At 40.6% G+C, this 27,922-nt stretch overlaps 1 protein-coding gene across 3 annotated transcripts; it reads left to right on the top strand.

Moving 5' to 3' along the window:
- The first annotated feature begins 6,854 nt into the window (after nt 1–6,854).
- SFPQ (splicing factor proline and glutamine rich) lies at nt 6,855–23,582 on the top strand. 3 transcript variants are annotated; one of them, XM_055401763.2, is made up of 13 exons: nt 6,855–7,792; nt 8,474–8,662; nt 8,957–9,258; nt 9,360–9,455; nt 10,224–10,420; nt 10,519–10,603; nt 11,786–11,903; nt 12,264–12,312; nt 12,393–12,514; nt 14,942–18,084; nt 21,160–21,208; nt 22,081–22,164; nt 23,495–23,582. In XM_055401763.2, exons 1-10 carry the CDS (start codon nt 6,965–6,967, stop codon nt 15,077–15,079), a joined length of 2,124 nt encoding a protein of 707 aa, XP_055257738.1. In that variant the 5' UTR covers nt 6,855–6,964; the 3' UTR covers nt 15,080–18,084; nt 21,160–21,208; nt 22,081–22,164; nt 23,495–23,582. The 3 variants fall into 3 exon arrangements, with proteins under 3 accessions (XP_055257738.1, XP_055257739.1, XP_055257737.1); XM_055401764.2 differs by lacking the exon at nt 14,942–18,084; XM_055401762.2 differs by having other exon boundaries at nt 14,942–21,208.
- The last annotated feature ends 4,340 nt before the right edge of the window (nt 23,583–27,922 follow it).

The following is a 27,922-nucleotide window of genomic DNA, read 5'->3' as shown; positions in this document are numbered from 1 at the left end:
CCATAGGATTTTTCTGGCAAGAATACTTGAGTAGGCTGCTCCAGGGGGATACTACTATTCTCCAGGGGGATAGTCTCATCCCAGGGATTGAACCCACCTTTCCTGCAAGGAACTATATTCAATCTTCTGTGACAAACCATAATGGAAAAGAATATAAAAGGGAATAAATATATGTATATATATATATATGTACACTTTGTTGTACAGCAGAAATTAATACAACATTGTAAGTAAACTACTTATTTTTAATAAAATTTATTAAAAAAATAAGAGCCATTACTAACCTTGCCTCTTTGAAAATACACTAACCAGACATTTGTTACTGAACTCAATTTGTCTTCTGGCCTATAACATTCAAGCGCTTCTGATTTTTTTTCAAAACAATAGCTAGTATTTACTGAGCACTTAACAACTATACTGAACACTTCACCAAGTCTTCACAACTTCCCTAAGGAGTATGTCAGAAAAGTACAGAACCTTGGGACAAGGCCCTAGAGATGAAACCAGAGCCTTAAAACTGTTATACTTCATTCATTCATTTAGCATATTAAGCATTTCTGTGCTCTTGTCTGTTAGGTACCAATGGTACAAACTTAAAGAACTCTGACAGAATCTCAGTGCCACAGAGGAAACAGACAATAAACAAAAGAAATAAACAAGATAAATACTAGAAATTGTGAAGAGAACTCTCATGTATATTACATCACATATAGAATGGCATTACAGAGAAGGGAGAAGACTTTTGAGGTGACATTCAATCTGACATTAGAAGAATGAAGAAGCCATAACTCTGCAGAAAGTTGGGGGAAGAGCACTTTGAGCTGGGTAAACAGCAAGTTCAAATACCCTTCCTGTGGATGGGGTTTGAGAACTAGAGAGATAAGAATGGGGAAGCAGACGGGGGCCTTTTAAATCTTGGTAAGGTGTTTGGATTTTTATTCTAAGAGCAATGAGAAAACACTGAAGGCCTTTAAATAGGGGAAGGAAAATGACATCTGAATTATTTTTTCCTAAAAGTTCACTCTAACTGCTGAATGGAAAATGAATTAGAGAGGACCCAGAGAGAAAGCAAGGAGAAAAGTTATAAAGAGGTTGCAGTGAGACTTCCCTGGTGAGCCAGTGCCTAAGACTCTACAGTACCAATGCAGGGGGCCAGGATATGATCCCTGGTCAGAGAACTAGATCCCATATGCCACAACTAAGAGCCAGCATAGCTAAATAAACATTTTTTTTTAAAAGGTGGTTACAGTAATTTAGGTGAGAGATGGAGGTAGAAAAGATCAGGTTGTAGTGATATTTGAGATAAATTTCAGAGGTAGAAATGACTTTTTAATTTCATGCAGAGGATAAATCCCTGTTATTGTTAACTGTATGATGCCATTTACTATGCTGGGGAAGACTGGAAGGAATATGTTAGGTTGATAAAGTCAAGAGCTCCAGATTGGACATATTAAATCTGATACGCAAGCTAGACCTCTGAATGGAGATGTCTAGCAGGTAGTTGGATATATAAGTTGGGAACTCAGAAGAGGGAGCTACCCTATCAAGTAAGTAAAAATGTAAAAATTATTAATATTTAGAAGGTGTTTGAAGAGACTATCTAGATCAAAAGAGAGCCTGGTTGTTAAAGTGAGTCCAAACCTGAGATGTTAACTATTTCATCATTTAGCGGTCTTAAGAGGAAGAAGTCAGCAAAGGAGACATCACTGAGGCAAGAGGAAAATCATCCGAGTGTGATGTCACAGAAGTCAGTGAGAAAGTGTTTCATCAAAGACAGAGTACCATCTATGCTGAATGTTGCTAACAGGTAAAAAGAAATAGTGAATTTAGCAATATGTAGCTCACTGGGGAGCTTCCATGGTGGCTCAGTGGTAAAGAATCGACATACCAATGTAAGAGACGTGTGTTCCATCCCTGGGTCTGGAAGATGCCCTGGAGGAGGAAAGGGCAACCCACTCCAGTACTCTTGCCTGGGAAATCCCACATGGACAGAGGAGCATTACGGGCTACAGTCCTGGGGTTGCAAAGAGTTGGACACAACTTAGCAAGTAAAACAGAAGCAGCAGCAACAACAGCAGGCTCATTGGTATCCTTGGCAAGCAGAGGGTGGACCAATTGAAGTGGATTAAAGAGACAACAGAGGTGAGGAAACGGAGACCTTCAGCATAGACAAGACTTTCTAGAACTAACACCAAAAAAAGATGTCCTTTTCATCATGGGGAACTGGAATGCAAAAGTAGGAAGTCAAGAGATACTTGGAGTAACAGGAAAGTTTAGCCTTGGAGTACAAAATGAAGCAGGGAAAAGGCTAAGAGTTTTGCCAAGAGAACGCACTGGTCATAGCAAGCATCCTCTTCCAATAACACAAGAGACAACTCTACAAGGACATCACCGGATGGTCAATACCAAAATCAGATTAATTATACTCTTTGCAGTAGAAGATGGAGAAGCTCTATACAGTCAGCAAAAACAAGACCAGGAGCTGACTGTGGCTCAGATCATGAATTCCTTCTTGCAAAATTAAGACTTAAATTGAAGGAAGTAGGGAAAACCACTAGACCACCCAGGTATGACCTAAATCAAATCCCTTAGGATTATACAGTGGAAGTGACAAATAGAATCAAGGAATTAAATCTGATAGAGTGCCTGAAGAACTATGGAAAGAGGTTCATGACATTGTACAGGAGGCAGTGATCAAGACTATCCCCAAGAAAAAGAAATGCAAAGAGGCAAAATGGTTGTCTGAGGAGGCCTTACAAATAGCTATGAAAAGAAGAAAAGCAAAAGGCAAAGGAGAAAAGGAAAGATATTTCATTCCAGTCCCAATGAAAGATATTTGAATGAAGAGCTCCAAAGAATAGCAAGGAGAGATAAGAAAGCCTTCCTCAGTGATCAATGCAAAGAAATAGAGGAAAACAATAGAATGGAAAAGACTAGAGATCTCGTCAAGAAAATTAGAGATACCAAGGGAAGATTTCAAGCAAAGATGGGCACAGTAAAGGACAGAAACGATATGAACCTAGCAGAAGCATAAGATATTAAAAAAAGGTGAGTAGAATACACTGAAGAACTATACAAAAAAGATCTTTGTGACCCAGATAACCACGATGGTGTGATCACTCACCTAGAACCCAACACCCTAGAGTCTGAAGTCAAGTGGGCCTTAGGAAGCATCACTATGAACAAAGCTAGTAGAGGTGACAGAATTCCAGCTGTGCTACTTCAAATCCTAGGAGAGGATGCTGTGGAAGTGCTGCACTCAATATGCCAGCAAATTTGGAAAAGTCAGCAGCGGCCACAGGATTCAAAAAAGTCAATTTTCATTCCAATCCCAAAGAAAGGCAATGCCAAAGAATGTTTAAACCACTGCACAATTGTACTCTTTTCACAATCTAGCAAAGTAATGTTCAAAATTCTCCAAGCGAGGCTTCAACCGTACATGAACTGAGAACCTCCAGATGTTCAAGATGAATTCAGAAAAGGTAGGAGGACAAGAGATCAAATTGTCAACATCCATTGGATCATAGAAAAAGCAAGAGAGTTCCAGAAAAACATCTCCTTCTGCTTTATTGGCTACACCAAAGCCTTTGACTGTGTGGATCACAACTAACTGGAAAATTCTTAGAGATGGGAATACCAGACCACCTTACTGCCTCCTGAGAAATCTGTATGCAGGTCAAGAAGCAACAGTTAGAACTGGACATGGAACAACAGACTGGTTGCAAATTGGGAAAGGAGTACATCAAGGCTGTATATTGTCATCCTGCTTAATTAACTTATATGCATAGTACATGATGCAAAATGCTGGGCTGGATGAAGCACAAGCTGGAATAAAGATTGCCAGGAGAAGTATCAGTAACTTTAGATATGCAGATGACACCACCCTTATGGCAGAAAGTGAAGAGCTACTAAAATGGGAGAGTGAAAAATTTGGCTTAAAACTTAACATTCAAAAAACTAAGATCATGGCACCTGGTCTCATCACTTCATGGCAAATAGATGTGGAAACAATGGGAACAGTGACAGACTTTATTTTCTTGGGCTCCAAAAATTACTGCAGATGGTGACTGCAGCCATGAAATTAAAAGATACTTGCTCCTTGGAAGAAAAGTTATGACCAAACTAGACAGCATATCAAAAAGCAGAGACATTACTTTACCAACAAAGGTCCATCTAGTCAAAGCTATGGATTTTCCAGCAGTCATGTATGGATGTGAGAGTTGGACCATAAAGAAAGCTGAGCACCGAAGAACTGATACTTTTGAACTGTGGTGTTGGAGAAAACTCTTGGGAGTCCCTTAGACAGCAAGGAAATCCAACCAGTCAATCCTAAAGAAAATCAGTTCTGAATATTCATTAGAAGGACTGATGCTAAAGCTGAAACTCTGATATTTTGGCAACCTGATAGGAAGAACCGACTCCTCGGAAAAGACCCTGATGCTCGGAAAGATTGAAGGCAAGTGGAGAAGGGGATGACAGAAGATGAGATGGTTGGATGGCATCACCGACTCTATGGACATGAGTTTGAGCAAGCTCTGCGAGTTGGTGATGGACAGGGAATCCTGGCATGCTGCAGTCTATGGGGTTGCAAAGAGTCAGACACGACTGAGCAACTGAACTGGACTGAGCATAGACAATTTTAGTGCTGTTGCAAAGAAGAGTGAAATAAATGAGACGATAGGGTAAAGAGAAGGTTTTCTTTAAGATGGAAATGATTCAGTAGAAGTAACTGATGATACAGCAAAGAAAATTCCCTGAGATGGCATGGGGGGTGCAGCATGGAATCCAAATCAGTGGGGCAGGAGTGGCAGGTGGGGGCCTAGGGCTTGCCCTTTGGTAGGGGCAGAGATACACTTTTCATGATATCAGGAAGGAAGTCAGAGATGATGGGTACAGATGAAAGTAGTTTGGTGGCTTCTAGCTGGATAAGAATGTTCCTATCCAGTGATTTTTTTCTCAAAGAAATATGAGAAGTCATTAGTTATGGAGGAGTGACAGAAGAGAGTGTTGGAGTTTGAACAGAGAAAGCATGAAATACACTATCTCTGGAAGAGAGACAGTGAACTTACTAGGGAAATTCGGTAAGATTGACAGGAAAAGCCTAATGCCCTTTTGAGATCTGTGGTCAAAATTTAAAGTGAAAGCCTCAGCCCTTGTTAAAGAAGGTGAATTCTTTGGTCCAACCAGAAACAGAATTTTACCAGGTGAGTATAATGGAGAAAGAGTTATGGCAATCGTAACATCTAAACTAGGTGACACGTTATGAATGTGAAAGTGAAAATTTTGGAGTTTTCTTTTTCTGGCTGTATGGCGTGTGAGATCTTAGTTCCCCAACCTGGGATCAACCCTGTGAACCCTGCAGTGGAAGCATGAAAGCCTAACCACTGGACTTCCAGGTAAGTCCTGGTTTGGTGGTTCTGATGAAATCAGACTCAGAAGTTACTATGTTGGCTGGGATTCCAAAATAGAGAGTTTTTTTTTAAGGGTTGTTATTTGATGCTGGGAGGGATTGGGGGCAGGAGGAGAAGGGGACAACAGAGAATGAGATGGCTGGATGGCATCACCTACTCGATGGACATGAGTTTGAGTGAACTCCAGGAGTTGGTGATGGACAGGGAGGCCTGTTGTGCTGTGATTCATGGGGTTGCAAAGAGTCGGACACAACTGAGTGACTGAACTGAACTGAACTGATTCCTGGCAATAACAAACAGGATTAACTACGATGTGGGTGGGGTGGCTAACAGGATAGAAGGAAAGATGGCTGGAGGATTGACAGAGTATTATTGGGTGATCATCCATTCAGATAGGGAATGATGTACAGAATTAGAAAAGAAGACATGAGCCATGGCTAATATTAACCAGAGGAATGATCCACCCAAAGGTTTCTCAGTTCAGTTCAGTCGCTCAGTCGTGTCCGACTCTTTGCGACCCCATGAATCAGCACGCCAGGCCTCCCTGTCCATCACCAACTCCCGGAATTCACTCAAACTCATGTCCATCGAGTCGGTGATGCCATCCAGCCATCTCATTCTCTGTCGTCCCTGTCTCCTCCCACCCCCAATTCTTCCTAGCATCAGGCTCTTTTCCAGTGAGTCAACTCGTCACTAATTAGGAGAGGTATTAAGGGAAATGGCTCATGCACTTCGAAACAGGAAGGATGTTGTCCATTGGTTGATTCCATATATATTTTAATATGGTAAAGTATCTTAATCTGTTCACCAAGTGTTTTGTGGTAAAATTAAGAAAAATGTTTAATCCTTCTGTGATTTGTGTTTGTAAATAGTCTACATATATACCACAAAATCAAGGCCTTTTTGAGCAAGAGAACACTCACTTAAGCCTATTGAGACATTTATACTGCTAGAACCAATACTCCAATGAGGTTCCAAAATCAATCAGTAAATGCTGTGTAAGAAATCTGTAAAATTTTCTCTAATTCCATTGGCCCAGCACACAGCTAATTTATGCTTTTGAACTGGAGACTACTGTTCTTTCTGGGGAAAGATACCAGCAGACTGCTCATAAGGTCAATCAAGAAAGAAAAAGGGTCTTCTAACATCTCTCCCCAGGAGCTGATAGGGCTCTGGCTATTTGCTTTCACTGGAAAATAGCTCTGGAGAACCATTCAAATATCTCCCAGCAAATCACGGTGGCCTACAGACAACTCCTTTCCGCTCATTGGCCGACTGAAATCTTCAACCACTCCATTCCTCCCGCCTCTCATCGAGAGCCAATAGGAGAGACGAGATCTTCGTAACCTAGCGTCACCAAGCACAGTACTTGCAATTGGCTATTGGAGCTACCGATCGAGAAGTAGGCGGGGCCATACCAGCCGGCCTATATAAGAAGAGGACAAAGGCGGCGCGCCGCCTGTGTCATCCGCCATCTTGTGCGAAGCAAGGTGGCCTCCACGTTCCCTGAACGTCTTCTCCGCTTTTGCCTCGACCGCCCCTTGATCACAGACATGTCTCGGGACCGGTTCCGAAGCCGGGGCGGTGGCGGTGGCGGCTTCCACCGACGCGGAGGAGGAGGCGGCCGCGGCGGCCTCCACGACTTCCGCTCCCCGCCGCCCGGCATGGGCCTCAGTCAGAATCGCGGACCCATGGGGCCCGTGCCGGGCCAGGCTGGCCCCAAGCCTCAGATCCCGCCACCGCCTCCGCACCAGCAACAGCAGCAGCCCCCGCCGCAGCAGCCGCCACCACAGCAGCCGCCGCCGCTTCAGCCGCCGCCGCACCAGCCGCCCCATCAGCAGCCGCCGCACCAGCAGCCGCCGCCGCCGCCACAGGACTCATCTAAGTCTGTCGTTCCTCAAGGACCCGGTTCGGCTCCCGGAGTAGGCAGCGCCCCTCCGGCCACCGGCTCGGCGCCGCCCGCCACACCCCCGACCTCGGGGGCCCCCACGGGGCCAGGCCCCACCCCGACCCCGCCGCCCGCTGTCACCTCGGCGCCCCCAGGTGCGCCTCCACCGGCTCCGCCGAGCAGTGGGGTGCCCACCACCCCGCCTCAGGCTGGGGTCCCGCCGCCTCCGCCACCTGCAGGGGGCCCGGTGCCCGGGCCTAAGCAGGGCCCGGGACCCGGCGGCCCCAAGGGCGGCAAAATGCCAGGCGGGCCGAAGCCTGGCGGCGGCCCGGGCCTAAGCACTCCCGGCGGCCACCCTAAGCCGCCGCACCGAGGTGGCGGGGAGCCCCGCGGGGGCCGGCAACACCATCCGCCCTACCACCAGCAGCACCACCAAGGGCCGCCGCCCGGAGGGCCCGGCGGCCGCAGCGAGGAGAAGATTTCGGACTCTGAGGTGAGTGTCAACCTGAGCTACGCGTCGGTTTTCCTAAGATGGCGGCGGCCCCCTTCCCCGCCCTCCATTTTGTCGGAGACCAGAAAGGGCGCCTGCGCGCGGGAGGCGGAGGTGGGTGGGCGGGGCTGCGGGTTGAGGGGCGGACGGCGCGGGTCCGCTAGCGGCATCCCTGGGGAGGCCTCCGGGCTGGCAGAGGGTGGCTTGAGGAAAGGTGGATGGGCCCTGTTAAAGCTAACGGATCCTGGGGTCCACAATAAAGAGTATAGCGTGAAATTTAGGATTGACGAGATCGGGTGAGTTTTTCTCTTAACGCTTAGCCACAGGTTTCATCGTTGACTACAGAGTTTTAGTCGTTTTATTAATACCTTTCCATCCTTTTAATTTTTGTCCACTATAGTTTTGATTTTGTCAGGGACGTTAGGCATAAACGGTTGACGAGATTCCTGATTCAGAGCCTACTCTCTAGAGAGACTTGTCTTCTCAAGAGTATTACAGTTAAGAATCATTAATGTTATGAGTGATTACTTTGGAAGTCCGGTTAAGCATGTAATAACGATCTTTAAAGGCAACAAAAGAGCATCCCGATTGGATTGGTAACATATTCAGTTAGGGGGAAAGACTATTGCCTCTTCTACTTGCAGAGGTACCTTATATCTGAAAGCTTCCTTCTATTTGTATCAGGGGTTTAAAGCCAACTTGTCACTCCTGAGGAGGCCTGGAGAGAAAACTTACACCCAGCGTTGTCGGTTGTTTGTTGGTAATCTACCTGCAGACATCACAGAGGATGAATTCAAAAGACTTTTTGCTAAATACGGAGAACCAGGAGAAGTTTTTATAAACAAAGGCAAAGGATTTGGATTTATTAAGCTTGTGAGTTTGGTTTTTGTGTTTTTCTGGGGGAATTGTCTTTTTTTACTACTACATAGTGTTTTTTGAACCAACAACTTTATAAACTTTTCATCACACAGAAAAGATGCAGCTGCTGTATCGTGCTTAATATTTAAAACGGGGGATTGGGAGGGTCAGTCAGGAAGACTGCTTGGGGCTAAGTTGAACTGAGCTGACAGAAGGATAGGATTGGGGGTTAGACTTGTGGCAATTTTAGGGTGCACATTAGCCAGTTTTGAGGTCATTAACTTTGAGTGTATGTCTTGATGCTTGCAGGAATCTAGAGCGTTGGCTGAAATAGCTAAAGCTGAACTTGATGATACACCCATGAGAGGTAGACAGCTTCGGGTTCGGTTTGCCACACATGCTGCTGCCCTTTCTGTTCGAAATCTTTCACCTTATGTTTCCAATGAACTGTTGGAAGAAGCCTTTAGCCAGTTTGGTCCTATTGAAAGGGCTGTTGTAATTGTGGATGATCGTGGAAGATCTACAGGGAAAGGCATTGTTGAATTTGCTTCTAAACCAGCAGCAAGAAAAGCATTTGAAAGATGCAGTGAGGGTGTTTTCTTACTGACAACGTAAGTTTTTATGTTTATCTTAGTAACTCTTATTTATTAACTTAGAAGAAATTGCGGTAAAGCTGGAACAAAATTAAGATGGAACCATTTTTTGTTGTTAGAACTCCTCGTCCAGTCATTGTGGAACCACTTGAACAGTTAGATGATGAAGACGGTCTTCCTGAAAAACTTGCCCAGAAGAATCCAATGTATCAAAAGTAAGAACAATTTCTTAAACTATAAAGGAGAACTTTTTCATTTTTTTTTGTTTTGGGGTATAGCAGGTTGACAGTGTTCAATAGTTACAGGTGAACTGCAAATGGACTCAGCCATACATGCAGATGTATTCATTCTCCCCCAAACTCCCCTCCCGTCCTGTCTGCCATTGTAGTATTGAGCAAAGTTCTCTGTGCTGTACAGTAGGTTCTTGTTGGTTATCTATTAATAGGAATGTGTGCATGTCTTACCCAAACTCTTGACTATCCTTTCCCCTTCAGCAACTATAAGTTCGGAGAACTTGGTAATTTTTCAGTTTTGCTTAATATGTACAAAAATCTTAGATAGGCTTAATGAAAACTTCAGGTTTAGAAAGCTAGAGGTTTTGAATCAGTCATTCAAGTACCTAGTGTTTGTTTTCTGTGGTAGGTATATTTTATATGCAGTCTTGTTTTGTTCTTAGCAGTTGTTTAGATATGTTGTAGATATCCTGGTGTTTCAGAGTTGGAAAAATATTCTTTGAATTGAAACTTTGCTTGGAAAGTGGAATTAGGACAGTGAGGAAGGTAGGATTGATCTTCATTGCCTATGTTACTGTCTATTATCATCCTGGAATGTGTAAAGAGATACTAAGAATCAAGGTAATTTTTGCCTTCCTGTATTTCTTGGAAATGAGAAGCCAGTGGAAGGACCAGTGTTTTTTAGGGGACATCAGATACATGTATTTCTTGTGTGCATCCATAAATTGGTTCATATTTAAATATTGTCAGGGAGAGAGAGACTCCTCCTCGTTTTGCCCAGCATGGGACATTTGAGTATGAGTATTCTCAGCGGTGGAAGTCCCTTGATGAAATGGAAAAACAGCAGCGGGAACAGGTTGAAAAAAACATGAAAGATGCAAAAGACAAATTGGAAAGTGAAATGGAAGATGCCTATCATGAGCATCAGGCAAATCTTTTGCGTCAAGGTAAAATACCTTCTGAATTTTGCCAGTAAGATCGTTTGCCTTTTGAGCTTATTAGAATTTGTTAATGTGAATCTATAACAGAATTTTCCAATTTTCAGATCTAATGAGACGCCAGGAAGAATTACGACGCATGGAAGAACTGCACAATCAAGAAATGCAGAAACGTAAAGAGATGCAATTGAGGTACAGTTTTGTTAAACCTTTGTTTCAGTGTGCAGTCGCTCAGTCGTGTCCGACTCTTTGCGACCCCATGAATCACAGCACGCCAGGCCTCCCTGTCCATCACCAACTCCCGGAGTTCACTCAAACTCATGTCCATCAAGTCAGTTGATGCCATCCAGCTATCTCATTCTCTGTCGTCCCCTTCTCCTCCCACCCCTAATCCTTCCCAGCATCAGAGTCTTTTTTCCAGTGAGTCAACTCGTTGCATGAGGTGGCCAAAGTATTGGTGTTTCAGCTTTAGCATCAGTCCTTCCAATGAACATCCAGGACTGATCTCCCTTAGAATGGACTGGTTGGATCTCCTTGCAGTCCAAGGGACTCTCAAGAGTCTTCTCCAACACCACAGTTCAAAAGCATCAATTCTTCGGATATCAGCTTTCTTCACAGTCCAACTCTCACATCCATACATGACTACTGGAAAAACCATAGCTTTGACTAGACCTTTGTTGGCAAAGTAATGTCTCTGCCTTTTAATATACTATCTAGATTGGTCATAACTTTCCTTCCAAGGAGTAAGTGTCTTTTAATTTCATGACTGCAGTCACCATCTGCAGTGATTTTGGAACCCAGAAAAATAAAGTCAGTCACTGTTTCCCCATCTATTTCCCATGAAGTGATGGGACCAGATGCCATGATCTTAGTTTTCTGAATGTTGAGGTTTAAGCCAACTTTTCATTCTCCTCTTTCACTTTCATCAAGAGGCTTTTTAGTTCCTCTTCACTTTCTGTCATAAGGATGGTGTCGGTGTTAAGTGTACCTAAATTTTGCAGCTGAGTCAGTTAAGGTACAGAGATGTTAAATACCATGTCAGTGTTGGTTTAATGCTTAAATTGCGAAATAACGATTTCTGTTATATGGCTCATTTACTTTGCTGGAATACATTTAGGGCTTTTCTCCTTAATCACTGTCCCAACCTTCCATTTGCTGTAATGCTCTTAAGTAAACTACTGCTGCTACTGCTAAGTCACTTCAGTCGTGTCCGACCCCATAGACAGGCTCCCCACTCCCTGGGACTCTACAGGCAAGAACACTGGAGTGGGTTGCCATTTCCTTCTCTATAAGTAAACTGCTAGTTTCCTTCAAGTTGAATTCTTTTAATGTGCATAAAAAGCTTTTGTTTACATACTTGATGAATATTTCCAGGCAAGAGGAAGAACGACGTAGGAGGGAAGAAGAGATGATGATTCGTCAACGTGAGATGGAAGAACAGATGAGACGCCAAAGAGAGGAAAGTTATAGTCGGATGGGCTATATGGATCCAGTAAGTAACTTTTGCAATGTAATCGGAGTTTTCTACAGAATTTGTGGTTACCTAGGGTGCAGTTTTACTCAGTTAAATAACTTTTCACATGGTAGCTATTCTGCCTTTTTTTCTTTCTTTTTAACCCAAGTGTTTGATTGATCTGCCTTGAGTTTTACCTTCTCCTTGGGTGGGCCAAAAGATTTCATTGGTTATGAAGAAGCTTGCTTTCTAGGTTTGTTTGTTAATGGCGTCTTTTTAAAAATGGCCTAATTTAAGTTGAAAACAGTTTTTGTTAAGCTGTGGAAATTCCTTGGTAGTTAAGAACGCTTGGTATGGGTTTAGTAAAGTGTATGAAAGAGCTTTTTTTTTTACTTTCAGAGAGAAAGAGACATGAGAATGGGTGGTGGAGGAGCAATGAACATGGGAGGTAAGAGTGGACGATGAATCAGTGGTGCTAGTGAGGAGCAGTGTTATGGCTGCATGGTGACCGGCGTTTTTGTTTCCCAGATCCCTATAGCTCGGGAGGCCAGAAATTCCCACCTCTAGGTGGCAGTGGTGGCATAGGTTACGAAGCCAATCCTGGAGTCCCTCCAGCAACCATGAGTGGTTCCATGATGGGAAGCGACATGGTAATGTATCTTGCGGGACATAGTTCAAAAGGACATCCTCATTCTCACAACTTACGTGTGTGTGTTTTTTTGTTTTTGTTTTTCAAGTAGGTGACTGGACTTCTTTTAGTTCCCCTATCGTGTAAATCCGTAATATTGATGAATACCTTGGCAACATAGAAGAACTCAATGTGGTAACCTCACCTGATAAGGTTGCCAACAAAAAGTCGATACTGTTAGTAGTATGTTGGGAGTTATCTTTGGCAATAAGTAGACTTAGGTGCTTTCCATTATATTGCTTGTGTACTTTTGCACAATAGTTCATGGCAAATCCAAATTCTAAATGTTAGATACTACTGATTATTCTACATCCAAGTGAGAGTAATCAAATGGCAAGCTGTCATTCATAAAAGCTGGTATTTGCCATAAGTGTGAATCAGACTTGTTTGTAGCTTGTAGCTTTAGGCATGTTTTAGCAATGTGTAGGACTTTGACCTACATTTGCTGTGACTTTATCCATGAAAAGGGAATTGTTTAGTCTTCGGACTCGTCGTTTCCCTCCTGTTGGGCCTGTCTTTAGGTGTACTTTCTAAAATAAATGGACATCTCTTTTGCTATGGAATAGCAAAAGTCAGTGTTATTTTTTAGCATACTAGTTGTGTGCATTTGATCTGAACCTTCTCGATGGTGTCATATTTTAGCTGTACAGGTAGCCTATCAGGATCTTTTAGAACAACCAAGAGAATTGGTCTGAGTGGTGATATCGGGATTTTACAATCCTTAGAAGAACTGAATATTGGCTGTAGAGGTGGGTTTGGAGAAAAGTGCCTTGTCACAACTGAATTGAATCTTAATTAGTTCATCTACAATCTTTTGGCAAAGGAGAGAAGCTGCAGCATATAGCTCACTAGATTCATTTTACAAATAACAAGGATTTAGAATGGGGCCTCATCTACTTAAGGCTTTGAAGATTAGAATCATAAATAGTTGGAGGGTTGAATGTAGCGCTGTTAGCTTAAAGATGAATTTTAAAAATAATGTGGGTTATATTTTGGTTTATATGCTTCCTAATAGTCAGATGTAGGTTATATATCAAATTTGTAACTAATTTGACACGATGTTCCCACAGTTCAGATTCTATAGTCCTTGTGACCTGTAGCTCCTGGATTGTAAGATGATGTGGTAACAAACCCCCAAATTTCCTTTTCGCCTTTTTGAGATAATACAATGTGCTGAACGCCTAAAATAGTTAGGATTTTGAAATAGTTTGAAGGGTTAGGAGGTAGTCTTAAGTAGCCCTGTAGTATTTTGTAGGAAGCATGTTGAAGTTATTTATAACAGTTTTAAACCCTGATGCCTTTTTTAATTTCTGGGGGGTTTTGTTGGATTTTTGTTCTGTTTTGGGGTTTTATTTTATGTTTTGAGCAATACTCTTTAATAATTGGTCTTCTTTATATGAATTTGAAAGATAGTTCAGGCTGCTGTGCTTGCATATCTGTAGGGTTACTTTGTTTGGGATCATAGGTTTCTAGGACTAGAATTAACCTAAAACTTGATGGGATAAAGTCCTGCTTTATTGCAGTCACTTAAGCTTGGTGTTAATGCTGTTTGGGAGACACCCAAAACACGGAATCATAACTGTTGGGACTTTTCACAGACATAAGGGAAAATGAAAAGTTGGGCTGTTATGAGGGTGGGCTGTATAATCAGTTAATTTGCAACTATAAAGAACAGTACTGTGAACATAATTTCTCTGGTTTTATGTAGTGATGGCTGTGAAGGTGATATACTTGGAGAGAAAATGGCAACACTTTTAAATCAAATTACTGTGCCGGTTAAGTGACTAAACCTATTAGTCTTCTATTCTTTTTCTTTTTGTAGTCTGGTAGCATTTTATTAAAAACTTTGAACCTTTTAAGATTTCTGCAACTTAGCAGATGAGTCTTAAGATCTTGAAAAGCACAAGGTTTCTTATGCAGCATATACCACTAACTGGTGAGTAGGTCTTTGTCACTTCATTGAGTGAATTGAATCTGTCTGGTTGGGCTTGTTAGGCTTACTTGGAAATTAAATTTCCTGTTCAGACCTTGAAAGCGAGAAGTTTGTAAGCTTTTCAGTGGGTTAACCTGATGTGAAATTTCTTAAAACTCATTTTGGAATGGGTTTTCACATCTGCACTAATTCTTAAATTTTTTAGCACTACAGGGAAGATCTGTTCTTTGAAACAGGTGTATGAGAATGGCTCAAGTGGGAACATACCACAAGGCATGTATTATCGTAAACTAATTTTCAAATTACCCTTTTTTCCTTTCTATGTTCCCGGTACCTGTGGATCGACTCATTGGTGATTGTATCGACGAACGTTGACTACGGAACCTTCTAAAATATTTACTTAACACACATGGACATCAACTACATATAATGAACTGTTAATTACTGTTCCAATAGCGTACTGAGCGCTTTGGGCAGGGAGGTGCGGGACCTGTGGGTGGACAGGGTCCTAGAGGAATGGGGCCTGGAACTCCAGCAGGATATGGTAGAGGGAGAGAAGAGTATGAAGGCCCAAACAAAAAACCCCGATTTTAGATGTGATATCGAGGCTTTCATTCCAGTTTGTTTTTGTCTTCTTGTTTAGATACCAATCTTTTAAATTCTTGCATTTTAGTAAGAAAGCAACCTTTTTATGGATGTTAGCAGTTTATTGACCTAATATTTGTAAATGGTCTGTTGGGGCAGGTAAAATTATGTAATGCAGTGTTTGCAACAGGGGAATTTTTTTTTCCTTTTTTTTTTCTCTCTTTTTTTTTAAACTGTATAATGTCCCTCAAGTTAACGGCAGTGTACCTGTGCCACTGAATTTCCAAAGTGTACCAATTTTTTTTTTTACTGTGCTTCAAATAAATAGAAAAAATAGTTATTGATCTTCAACTTTGCCATTCATGCTTCTATGCACATTAGGCTAGGTATTCCACTTGGAAAGCATAAGAGTGTCTAGGCCTTTGAATGGCATATGCCATTTCTGGGAAATGTTATTTGTAGGCTAAGTATTGCTTTCTACTTATAAGTACCCCCTTGTTTTAAAAAGAAGAAATGCTTATTGAAGTAGTTTCATGATTTGATTTGTTTGGCAAGGAAGCAAGCTGGTGCTAAGTATTTTTAAATGGCTCTGTAAGCAAAGCTGAACTGTAAATCTTCATTCAGGAATGTGTATCAAGATTATGGATTATGGAATGGGTGTAAGACTATTGGTAGGGGGAGAAAGTGGGTATGACTTAAATGGATCTTTTATGGCCCTATGATCTATTCTTTCCTTGAAAGTTTCTGAAGAAAAAGTGGAAAGATCATTTTGTTGCATTCCTCCATTCTTGTTTTTTAAAAAATACGAGTCCCAAGCCCTACAAACGGCTTGTATTGAACTTTCACATTTGAATTAAAGATTGTTAAACATGAAGCCTTTTCATGTATTACTTTTAAGTGATTTATAAAGGTGGAGTTTAGTGTGAATAATTAAATTCAAAAATAAGAGGTATAGTTAATCATAAAGTAGGTTAGAAATGTATATACTTGTACTCTAACTTTTACCATCTCCTTGTGCTACTTCTATTGGGCAAAATCTGTAGGACTATGAAAAAACTATTCTATTTTCTAAGAGCTTGTAGTGACTGTTAATAGCATAGGGTTGCAGAGAATGATTCTTATGAAACATTTTTGTTTTTCATATTCCTTTTGATGTGGCACAAAATCTGGAGAGAATTGCTTGTGCTACACAGTACAGATGTTCCTTCCTCCCACCATAAAGCTTTTGGAGTGTTTCGATGGTGTTGTCAGTTTAATGTCAACTTCATTGACTCTCCTTCCATCAAAGACATTTTGACTTATTAATAAAATAGTTTGTTACTGGTGTCCGTTAGTACGTTGGGAAAACACCTGCTTTCCCAGTGTATATATAAGCAGAGGAACAATTTCCTAAAAGTAGTAGGTAAAGTAATTGAATGGTTTGGTTTTGATTTTAGCTATGTTTGCATTCACATTTGTACATTATAGAACTCTTACTGTGGAATGTGTCTTCCTCCTTTTCACCTCTTTTAGTGTTAATTGGCAAAAGTAAAATTCTAAATCAAATCTTTGTTTAAATGCTGAAGTAAGTTTAGTATTGTGCCTGAGTACAAAGGGAAACCTATAGTTGAAACAATTGAGCACTGTGCATAGGAAATCTGTTAATACTAAAACACTAGTGGAGTATAAAGGCATGCCACCAAATTCTGGTTGTGTGACTGACAGGTACCTGGTGTGCTAATTAAGGGAGAGAATCTCATTAGAAAATGTTCAATATTTCTGTTCACCAAGTCACTTGGAAATGAGTAGTTCTACCATAATTATAGGAGGAAGTTTTGTCCCAAGTCATTAATTGGTGATAATGTATGAGATTTTCTGTACTGGAAACAAGGGTCTTGATTTGAAAGGAGTCCATTACAATTTAAATTGTATGGTAGGGACTCCGTTAATGATAAAATAAGGGGTGTTCATGGGACACCCACAGAGGGTGAACTTGAATGTGTGGGTGGGGGCTGGTGGGGAAATGGGGAAATCTGCCTATAAAATTAATGTTTCAGTTTATTTTTCAGATTACATGCCTTTCTTTGTAAGGGATGCTGGCACAGACCCCTAAAATAAGCTTTTCGTAGTACTGTACCTTTGAAGAGTGGTGAAGGATGCTAATGGATTATCTCCTGAAAGTTGTGGTTTTGATAGCCTTACTGTGTAGAATTGCTAAACATTGTTTAGCAAATAATGTTGCTTAGTTTTAACTAAGTTTTGACTTTTATTACTGAAATAGCAGTGCATCAAGGGTTGTAAGCTACTCAGACTTTCAACAAGTCTTGCAATGTATATGATAGCCTAATGTGAATTTAAATCATCTCTAAAAGCTGATTTACAAAACATGGGGTGGAAAAGGGAAGGTAGTAGTTTAGAGGTATTTTGGCCAGTTTTCTCATTTAAAGAAGCCACCTTGCCCCCATTTCCTCTTCCCCACTTTCTCTCATAATTTTAAGAGGAACACTTTGATTGTTTTTAAACTAACTGCTCCTCTTATTACTCCTTATCTTTAAAAACTGCATTCTCTAAGAGATCCCAGTGTATTAGGTACTTTAGAAACTTAACCCATTGGCTCATGTTTAGTAAAACCATAATCCTCTTCGCTAAAAACACTAATTGAACTTCTAAGAAGTACTGTAAACCCCACCACTCTTTATTAGATGTATTATATCACTAATATAAATAGACAGTAATTTGGGAAATTGTAATGTTACGCCTGTGCAATTTTTGTAAGTGGCATATCATGGCAGATAAAAATTTAGATACTTGGCTTTTCTTGGGCAAGCCACTAAGCTTGTGGCGGAATATTTTCTGGTGTTCTTGGACTGCAATTGTGCACTATTAAAGTAGTGGCCTGCTACATAACTGCATTTAGCCAGCATTTCTGCAGTGCGTAACTGTGAGGAACGTAGTACCGCAAATGGCAATGGACATTAGGACCCGGATGTAGTATTCCTGCTTGCTCCGAGATTCTCATTGCCGACTGCATACAGGTAGGTAACAAGCAATATAATCTAACTTGGTGACTTGCTATGTACTTTTATTCCGTGGGCATTCTGACATCATACTTCTGACAATGAAATTACAGTGCAGCACCAAACACGTGTATGATAAAGCTAGCTTATATCAAAACTGTGTGGGTTTGGGTTAGAGCTGTAATTTGTCAGGCAGAACTCAGTGCTGTTGCAGTTCTCAGATAAAAAGTGCAAACTTGAGTATTTGGTATGTATCTGATTCAGTTGTGTGGTTTTTAGTTGAATCGTAACTGAAAACATGAAACACATCAGTGGTGTGGGGGAGAGGGGACCATACCATATTTGGAAAGTAGAGTGTTTTTAGCATCTTGACACAGACTGTATATAGCATGTGACAATTAGTTTCTGTTATAGCAAACTGACCTCCCCATAGGTCAGCAGTATCAATTTCAGAGTGTAATCTTGGTTATTACTCCACAGGGTTGAGTGAATTAAAACTAAAAGTACAGTGTTTTTTTGCAACGTGATTTGAACATTTTTTAAATGGGCTCCATGGGAACAGCTTTGTTACTAACTGGGGGCATAGATGGGAATTTAACTTGAATAGTTCAAGTTCTGTGATTTGTCTAAATATGTCTATCCTCTAAACCTGGGGGAAGATGGTGTGGCATGTTGACTTGCCTATTGAATACATGTTGGGAATCATTTCCCAATTTTAAGACTTCGTCGTATTCTGTAGGATAACTGCAAATGTTCAGGGTAGCTTTTTGAATTTGGTTCCCTTAGCTTTTTAGGGATGAGATGTTGCAATCCATACTGTTCGATTACCAAAATAGTAAGTCTTCAAAAGCACCCTCTCTGTTCAGGATTTAAGCTTTGCATCGACAGTTGTTCCAGACCTCAATTCAACTGAACATTGGTCTATGAACTGATTTTTAGCTAGCTTGTATGAGAAATAGCTTTCATGTATAATGTTTTCTGCTCTGTAACTGGAAAGTTTGGTTTACTTCGCATAAATGTTGGCAAAACTCTTCATGATTATGAGAATTTCTTTTGTATCAAGAAAAATGGCTTGCTCTTTGGCAAGCAGTTCACATGGTGGGGACAGACTTGTAACTTTAATATGTAGTCCATTCAACCAAATGACTTGACTCCTGCTAGATGAAAGAACAAATTAGCTCTGTATTAGTAATACAATGTACATCAAACATAATGCTCAGTATTAGTGACAATAGTGTCTTGAAATTGGCATGCAATTCTGATGGGGTTTTCCTATGGCATAATCCATGAAGTTGGTAGCCAACACTTGGCTACCGTGGCTCACTGATTGTTTAGAAATAAAAGATCAGGTTTATTTCTTAACAGTCAATAGCACTTTTGAGAGAATGTACTTAATATATGGACATCATCGGGTTGGGGGATAATTTTGCTTCTTTCTGCTTATTTCAAAATGAACAGGCTTTTGCACTTTGAATGAGAAACCTGTGACTTAAGTTGATTCTTAATAGTTTCAATTTGTATGTAGCTGTAATTTGTGAATTTTAGTGCAGAGGGTCTTTTTAAAAATCAGTCAAAAAACGGGATAAACGGGTTTCAATAGTAACTATATCCCAGGTGCTTGCATTGTATTTCATAGTCTTTTCTTATTACAAACAAAAATTATTTTTAATGACATTGGTCGCAAGTTCAGAGGTGTGATGCCAGAATGCATTTTCGTACTGTTAGGCCCTTGGGAATAGATACCGGTGCTTTATGAAAGATGAAAGAAATGCAATGGGTGCTCTTCATATAAGGTTGCAAAACCTACAAAGAATGCAAATTAGTCTTTTTCCCGATAAAGAGATGCGTGTGACTAGTTTTGGACTTTTAACCTTAATGGGGGTTGCATGTTTCTTATTGTTAATCATTGTCAGCTGCAGTGACATGATCCACAGTCCTGCATTTACTGCCTTAACATTAATGATTTTGGATAGGTTTTAGAGAGCTGGGATGTTTGTTCTGGGCCTTTATTTGGTTTGGACTTTAGCTGATAACGTTTCAGTGCTCTGTCAGCTAGTGCAGTTCTCAAATGGCTGCCTGTTAGGGAAAGAATTCAGAGGATTTGGCTGCTCCTAATCATCTGTCATTGCTGCTAGATAATGATTGGCAATTTTTAAGACTCAACTGTGGAAATCACACAGTTGTTGGTAAACCATCAAACATAATGTTGCTTTTGAACACCAGTGCTGAAAAGATTTATTCAGAGGGTGAAAAGGGGGCTGGATGCAGAATAGGATAATCTGGAGAATGGAGGAAGAATGCAAAACGATATAGTATCCCTTATGGATGGTACATGTGCAACAGGGAACTATTTCATATACCCTTTGGCAGTCTCTGATAATCAGGGAGGAAGAAAAACCTGGAATTTGGATTAAGGCTGATCTTTCTGGTTTTTGTGCACTGTGGCTCTGCCAGGCATATATAGTGAAGGTGAATGTCTTCTCCCTCAGAAAAACTCAGGTTCCTTGCTGTCCTGATAAGGCATAGCTTCCTTGCCATAACTTAAAACTCAGTGAGGACTTAAGAGGGAAAGAATGAGGCAAATATACAGGATTGCAGGGTAACAACTGCATTGTTGTGTACTGTGGAACGGGAGGGCACTCTTGAAGAAGGACTGCTGAAGGTGGTCAGTCCACCTGAGAATGGAAGACATACTTGGTGGGGAGCAGGGTATGTGCTTTTATATGAAAAGAGCCGATGTTAAAACTCATTTGGTAAGGTAAACGTTGTCACATACCTTCACATAAGGGATAGTATATTTTGGGTTGCAGTCAAACTTCATTGTGCTCAGACTGGTGAAAATGCAGTTAGGCTTTTGTAAATACCAAGAAGATACAGTTCTCATTCTAATTCAGGTGTCTACTGCTACTTCAGAATGATTTTAGATTCCACCCCCCACCCAATCCCCCATGAAGTTTCTTCCTATTTTTTTATGCTGTAACTTGCCCCCAATCTTTGTTTCTGGAATTTTACTCTTTAAATTTTGAAATTAACTAGCATTTCAAATCTTCATGCCCTTGTCTTTTATATTAACTTTTTCTTATTATTCTTTAGGTAAGAATGATTGATGTTGGCTGATAACTGGAGTGCTCATTCACTTGAAGTAAGCTTCCTTAAAAGTCTACCTATTAAGGATTTAGGATTTGCTTTCTATTTAATGGTTAAATGATTTGATTTAACTGTGTGGGGTGAAAGCTATTTGATTTTTAAGGTGTTCACCTCTTGATCGCCCTGTATTTTTGTTTTTTAAAATAGATGTGTCTGGAAGTATATGATTTGGAAAGAGAAAAGGCTGGGAATATTTATTGCAAAAATGTTAAACAATAGAAGAAAAAGATGGCATTAGATCAGAAAAGGCTTGAATTTGTGGAGAAATGCTGTATTTTGTGGTGTTCTAAAATCAACTTTGGCCCAATTCAGAAATCTTGAGATTCCTTCTACATTATAAATTGTGAAGAACAATTGTTTTGTCACTGGTAGGGAGAATTCCTTAAGTACATTTGACCCTTGAACAACATGGGTTTACGCTTCAGGGGTTACTTAATGATGCAAATTTTTTCTAATGGATCCATACTACAATGCCAGGTCTTAACTTAAATAGTAACAGTGAAAGTGAAAGTTGCTTGCTTGTGTCCAACTGTTTGCAACCCCATGGACAGCAGTCTGCCAGGCTCCTTTGTCCATGGAATTATCTAGGCAAGAGTACTGAAGTGGGTAGCCTTTCCTTCTCTAGGACATCTTCCCAACCCAGGGATCAAGCCCAGGTCTTCTCACTTGCAGGTGGATTCTTTTTACTATCTGAGCCACAAGGGAAGCCCATAGCAAAAAAAAAAACCAAACCACTATTGAAATCCAAACCTATGCCAAAATCTATACCTGTTGATGTCCGAATAAAGTGTACATGTTAAAAATCAGTTCAAAAATGTTAAGATATGCCAAATATGTTATCATAACAAAGTCATATTTTAATGATAGATGGATATAAGTTCTCAAGATGCCACACAGCATGAGCTGATCAAGAAGGAATGCCACAGCTTGTTAGACTGATGACGTATCGAGGTAAGTTGGGATTCTTAACTCTAAACTGTCGTCAGGGACTTCCTTGCGGCCCAGTGGTTAAGACTTCGCCTTTCAATGCAGGGGGTGAGGGTTCAATCCCTGGCAGGGAGTTAAAATCCCACATGCCTCGGGGCCAAAAAACTATAAAGCATAAAACAGAAGCAGTCTTGTAACAGATTCAATAAAGACTTTAAAAATGGTCCACATCAAAAAACACCTTAAAAAAATTGTCTTCAGAAGGAATCTTGGGTGGTGTAAGATAACTACTTATGTGGATATCTCATTTTATTTTTTTCTGTGTTAAAACTTTTTTGTAGCAAGTGTGTTTTATAACATTTACTTAAATATTTAATCTTTTTATTAAGTCTTCTGAAGTGTGGTAGGCCTTGGCTTTAGTCTTGTTTGACTAAGGCCTTGGGAAAAACAGGGACTTAAGGTTTTAATAAAAAAATATATATTTATCTTTATTTACCTTTGCATCCATACAACAATACAGAGGAAGATTCAGAAGATTTGAAGTTCCTATTTTTCATCCAGATAGTTAAGTGGTGGAGTCACTGATAGAATAGATGGAAAACAAAATCTAGAGGGTTGGCAATTTTAAAGGGCAGTTCAGCTCTGCTTTTCTGGTTGAAAAGCAGTCATAAACATGATGTAGACAAATGGACAATGACTGTTCAATAAAGCTTTGTTTACAAAATGGGCTGTAGACAGTAGTTGACCTGTCGTGATCAGTTGCATATGTTCATGGTATCACTTAGGTATAAAGGGCTATCATAGTCAGTTGAATTTTATTTTAATTCAGTTGAATTTTAAGCAGAAATGGGAGAATTGAGAGCTGTGTCTTATACCTTAGAAAGTATTAGTTGCTCAGTTGTGTTTGATTCTTTCAACCCCATCGACTGTACCCTGCCAGGCTCCTTTGTCCATGGGATTCTCAGGCCAAGAATGCTGGAGTGAGTTGCTATTGCCTTCTCCAGGGGATCTTCCTGACCCAGGGATCAAACTTGGGTCTCCTGCGTTGGGGGTGGATATTTTACTGCCTGAGCCACCAGAGGGTGCCAGGTAATGGAGTGTCTTGAAGAAATCTGCCTTTTAAGAGTTTAGTTGTAACTAAAAGTTCTTGTAGAAGATGGAAATAAAATTTAATAAACTACCTAGGTGAGTCTGGTATTAATTTGTGCTGCTTAACCCTTATTTATCTAAAGATAAATACTTCTGCAACCACATTCTTTAATTACAGTTTACTTGATTGTTGCTGATAAATTTTTGAGATCTTGATACCTAATTATTATGACTTTTGGAATAATTGTTTGCTTTTAATTGGCAGGATCACGTGAACTGTGTCCTGAACACCAGTGAGGAAAAGAGCAAAGAGAGGAATCAACCTGTTGTTGAATAAAAACATTTCAAGATGGGATTTTGTTTTGGTTTTGTTTTTAAGTAGGATTCTTCTATAAGTTTAGGATTTATATTTCTTGAGGCCTTTTTGGCAGAACTGCTTTCAGCCTTTTTCCCCCTCTCCCAGCTTCTTATTCAGCCCGATGCCCTTATTTATTCACGGGTTTAGCTGTCAGTATCTGAATTGCCTTCGGGGACTTCTCTGGCTGTCCAGTGGACCAGTGCAAGGGGCACAGGTTTGAGCCCTGATTGAGGAATTAAGATCTCATATGCTGCCCAGTGTGGCCTTAAGTGTTCTTGCCTGGAGAATCCCAAGGACGGGGGAGCCTGGTGGGCTTCCGTCTGTGGGGTCACGCAGAGTCGGACACGACTGAAGTGACTTAGCAGTAGCAGTGGCCTTAAAAGGAAAAAATTGCCTTTGATCTTCATAAGTTTTAGTCTTGGAGTTACCATGTGATTGGCAATTGTTAATTGCTACGGAGGTGGTATAGGATGAGATAGTTAGCATCACTGACTTAGATGGACATGAATTTGAGCAAACTACAGGAGATGGTGGAAAGACAGATGAGCTTGGTGTGCTGTAGTCCATGAGATAGCAAAGTCACAAAAGATCTAACATGACTGAGTGAGTGAACATCAAAGCAGTTAAATAGAATTTTGTATACCACTTTTGTGTATTACAAAAGGATTATCAAATTATGGTTATGAATAATTGGGTGTTATTTCACTCACAGACTGAATTGCATGTTGCCAAATATAATATTTTGGTTGTCCCCGAGTAGCAATTTCTGTAAACTGGAGTTGAATTTTATATACAGTATAATGGGCAAATTCTGATTACCTGTAAGTGTAAGGGAAATAATGCTGTAATTTACTATAAAATCTGCTTATCCCCTTCATTCTTGAAACTCATTACAATTTGACAAACTGTTCACAAACCAAATTAATGTGAAGGATATATTCAAAAGTAATTTTTTAAACGTTGACAAGTTACATGTTCAATTGCCCAACTCTGCAACCCCATGGAAGGCTGCAGCATACCAGGCTTCTCTGACCTTCACTGTTTTCCTGAAGTTTGCTCAGAAAACTCTTGTTGATGCCATCCAGCTGTCTCATTTTCTTGCTCCCTTCTGCCCTCTTTATCTTCCTAGCATCAGGGTCTTTCCCAGTGAGTCAGCTCTTGGTATCAGGTGGCCACAATATTAGAGCTCCAGCATCAGTCCTTTCAATGCATATTCAGGGTTTATTTCCTTTAGGACTGACTGGTTTGATCTTGCTGTCCAAGAGACTCGAGCGTCTACAGCACCACAGTTTGAAAGAATTCATTGGCACGGTTCAACTCACATAAATACATGACTACTGGAAAATCAGCTTTGACAATGGACCTTTATGAAACGTGTCTGCTGTTTAATATGCTGTTGTATTTAACAAGTTGTTTAACCTCATGCTATATAATAGGGTTAAATAAGAATCCCTGCCTTGCAAGGTGTATTGATTAGTTGCTGTTTTTAAGTGTGTGTGTAGGGAAGTGAAGGGAGCTTAAGTTGAGAACAAGAGCACAAGGTTTTCAACAAATTGTGTATGAGATGTGTAATGTTTTGCACACCTTCAATCTTCAGTGTTAAAATGGGTTGGGAGACTTCCCCAGTGATCCAGGATCTTAATCCATCTTCCAGTGCAGGGAATGTAGATTGAACCCCTGGTTGTGGAACTTGATTCCACATGAGCAACTGCCTGTGAGCTGTAACGCCCATGCATGGTAACGAGAAGCTCATGCCTGTGCCACAGTTGGGTCTCAACACAGCCAAATTTTAAAAGGTTTCAGATATACATGAGGTCAAGGAGAATGAGGAGGAAAAGGTTCAGTTGGTCAGTTGTGTCTGACTCTTTGCATCCCATGGACTGCAGCACGCCAGGCTTCCCTGTCCCATCACTAACTCCCAGAGCCTGTTTAAACTCATGTCCATTGATTGAGTCTGTGATGCCATCCAACCATCTCATTCTGTCTTCCCTTTCTCCTGCCTTCAATTTTTCCCAGCATCAGGATCTTATCAAATGAGTCAGTTCTTCGCATCAGGAGGCCAAGGTATCGAGAGTTTCAGCATCAGTCCTTCCAGTGAATACTCAGGATGAACTGGTTGGATCTCCTTGCAGTCCAAGAGTTCTCCAACACCATAGCTCAAAAGCATCAATTATTTGGCGCTCAGCTTTTTTTATAGTCCAACTCACATCCATACAGGACTGCTGGGAAATAGCTTTGACTAGATGGACCTTTGTTGGCAAATGTCTACTTTTTAATATGCTGTCTAGGTTGGTCATAGCTTTTCTTCCAAGCAGCAAGCGTCTTTTAATTTCATGGCTGCAGTCACCATCTGCAGTTATTTTGGAGTCCCCCAAAATAGTCTCACTGTTTCCCCCTCTTTGCCATAAAGTGATGGGACTGAATGCCATCTTAGTTTTCTGAATGTTGAGTTTTAAGCCAGCTGAGGCTCTTCAGTTCTCTTTCTTCCATAAGGGTGGTGTCATCTGCATATCTGAGGTTACTGATAAATCTCCCTGCAATCTTGATTCCAGCTTGTGCTTCATCCAGTCCGGTGTTTCTCATGATGTACTCTGCATATAAGTGAACTAGGGGTGACAATATGCAGCATTGATGTATTCCTTTCCCAATTTGGAACCAGTCTGTTCTGTGTCCAGTTCTGTTGCTTCTTGACCTGCATACAGATTTCTCAGGAGGCAGGTTGGGTGGTCTGGTATTTTCCAGTTTGTTGTGATCCACACAGTCAAAGACTTTGTCAATAAAGGAGAAGTAGATGTTTTTCTGAAATTCTTGCTTAATCGATGATCCAATGGATGTTAGCAATTTGAGCTCTGGTTCCTCTGCCTTTTCTAAATCTGGCTTGAATATTTGGAAGTTCATGGTTCACATACTGTTGAAGCCTAGCTTGAAGAATTTTGAGCATTACTTTGCTAGTGTGTGAGATGAGTGCAATCATGCGGTCTGGGGAAAGACTCAGAAGAAATTAAAGTGCCAAATAGGAAAACAAACTGTTTTTAAGAATAAAGATTTAACATAGCATGGTATTCCCCAAACTAATTTACTCTAAAGTGTTGAACATCTAAATGTACGAATAAAATTAAACTTAGAAAACAGTGAATGTTTATGACTTTGAGTTGGGGAAGAGATTATTAAATATGACATTGAAAAGGTGTTCAACAAAAAAATGGGCATATTAAGTTTACCGAAATTAATCACTTTTCTTCAAAGAACATGGCAATCCCTGGCAGTCTAGTGGTTAGGACTCCACACTTCCAGTGCAGGGGCCCAACTTCCATCCCTGGTTGTGCAGCTTGGCCATGAAAAATACACGTATATAACCCAAGATAGCACTTCACACTTTAAGCTGTAGGATGTCTGAAGATAATACGGTGTTCAGTCGAACCACAGCACGCCAGGCCTCCTTGTCCATCACCAAAACCCATGTCCATTGAGTCTGTGATGCCATCCAACCATCATCCTCTGTTGTCCCTTTCCCCTGCCTTCAATCTTTCCCAGCATCAGGGTCTTTTCCAATGAGTCAGCTCTTCACATCAGGTGGCCAAAGTATTGGAGTTTCAGCTTCAACATCAGTCCTTCCAATGAACACCCAGGACTGATCTTTAGGATGGACTGGTTGGATCTGCTTGCAGTCCAAGGGGCTCTGAAGATTCTTCTCCAACACCACAGTTCAAAAGCATCAATTCTTCATAATATGGTGACTAGTTCATAAACACTGCATTATTAGAACTGAAATTTGCTAAGAGTACGTAGAACTTAAAATGTTTTCAAAGAACCAGTTGATGGGTGCTTTCATAATGTATCCAGTCACAATGTACATTTTATTATACAATTATGTTTGTCAATAATACCTCAATAAAAGTTGGAGAAAGAACGATACCACTTCACAACTACTAGATTCTTGGCAGAAATGTGAAGAAATCAGAGCCCTTATACACTATTTGGAGTGTAACATTGTGTAGCCATCTTGGAAAACGGTAGTTCCTCAGTTACCATATGACCCAGCAAGTCATAACCTAAGAGAAACAAGAAATATGCTCATGAAAATTTGTACATGAATGTTTATAGAATCATTCATAACAGCCAAAATGTGGAAATAAAAGTCACCAGCAAATGGATAAACAAATAGTGATACATCCATACTATGGAATATTAGCCATAAAAAAGAATGGAGTAGTGATATGTGCTACAACAGAAGTGAAGCCAGTCACTAAAGACCACATGTAAGATTCTATGTGTATAAAGTGACCAGAGCAGGGGAATCTACAAAGGAGGTAAGTGGTTGTTTAGGACTGGGGG

The sequence above is a fragment of the Moschus berezovskii genome, chromosome 4 (genome assembly GCF_049115385.1).
Source record: "Moschus berezovskii isolate FMDL1 chromosome 4, NW_MosBer_1.0, whole genome shotgun sequence".
Lineage (NCBI taxonomy): Eukaryota > Metazoa > Chordata > Mammalia > Artiodactyla > Moschidae > Moschus > Moschus berezovskii.
The sequence above is the reverse complement of the archived record's forward strand: the minus strand, read 5'-3'. Positions and strand labels throughout refer to the sequence as shown.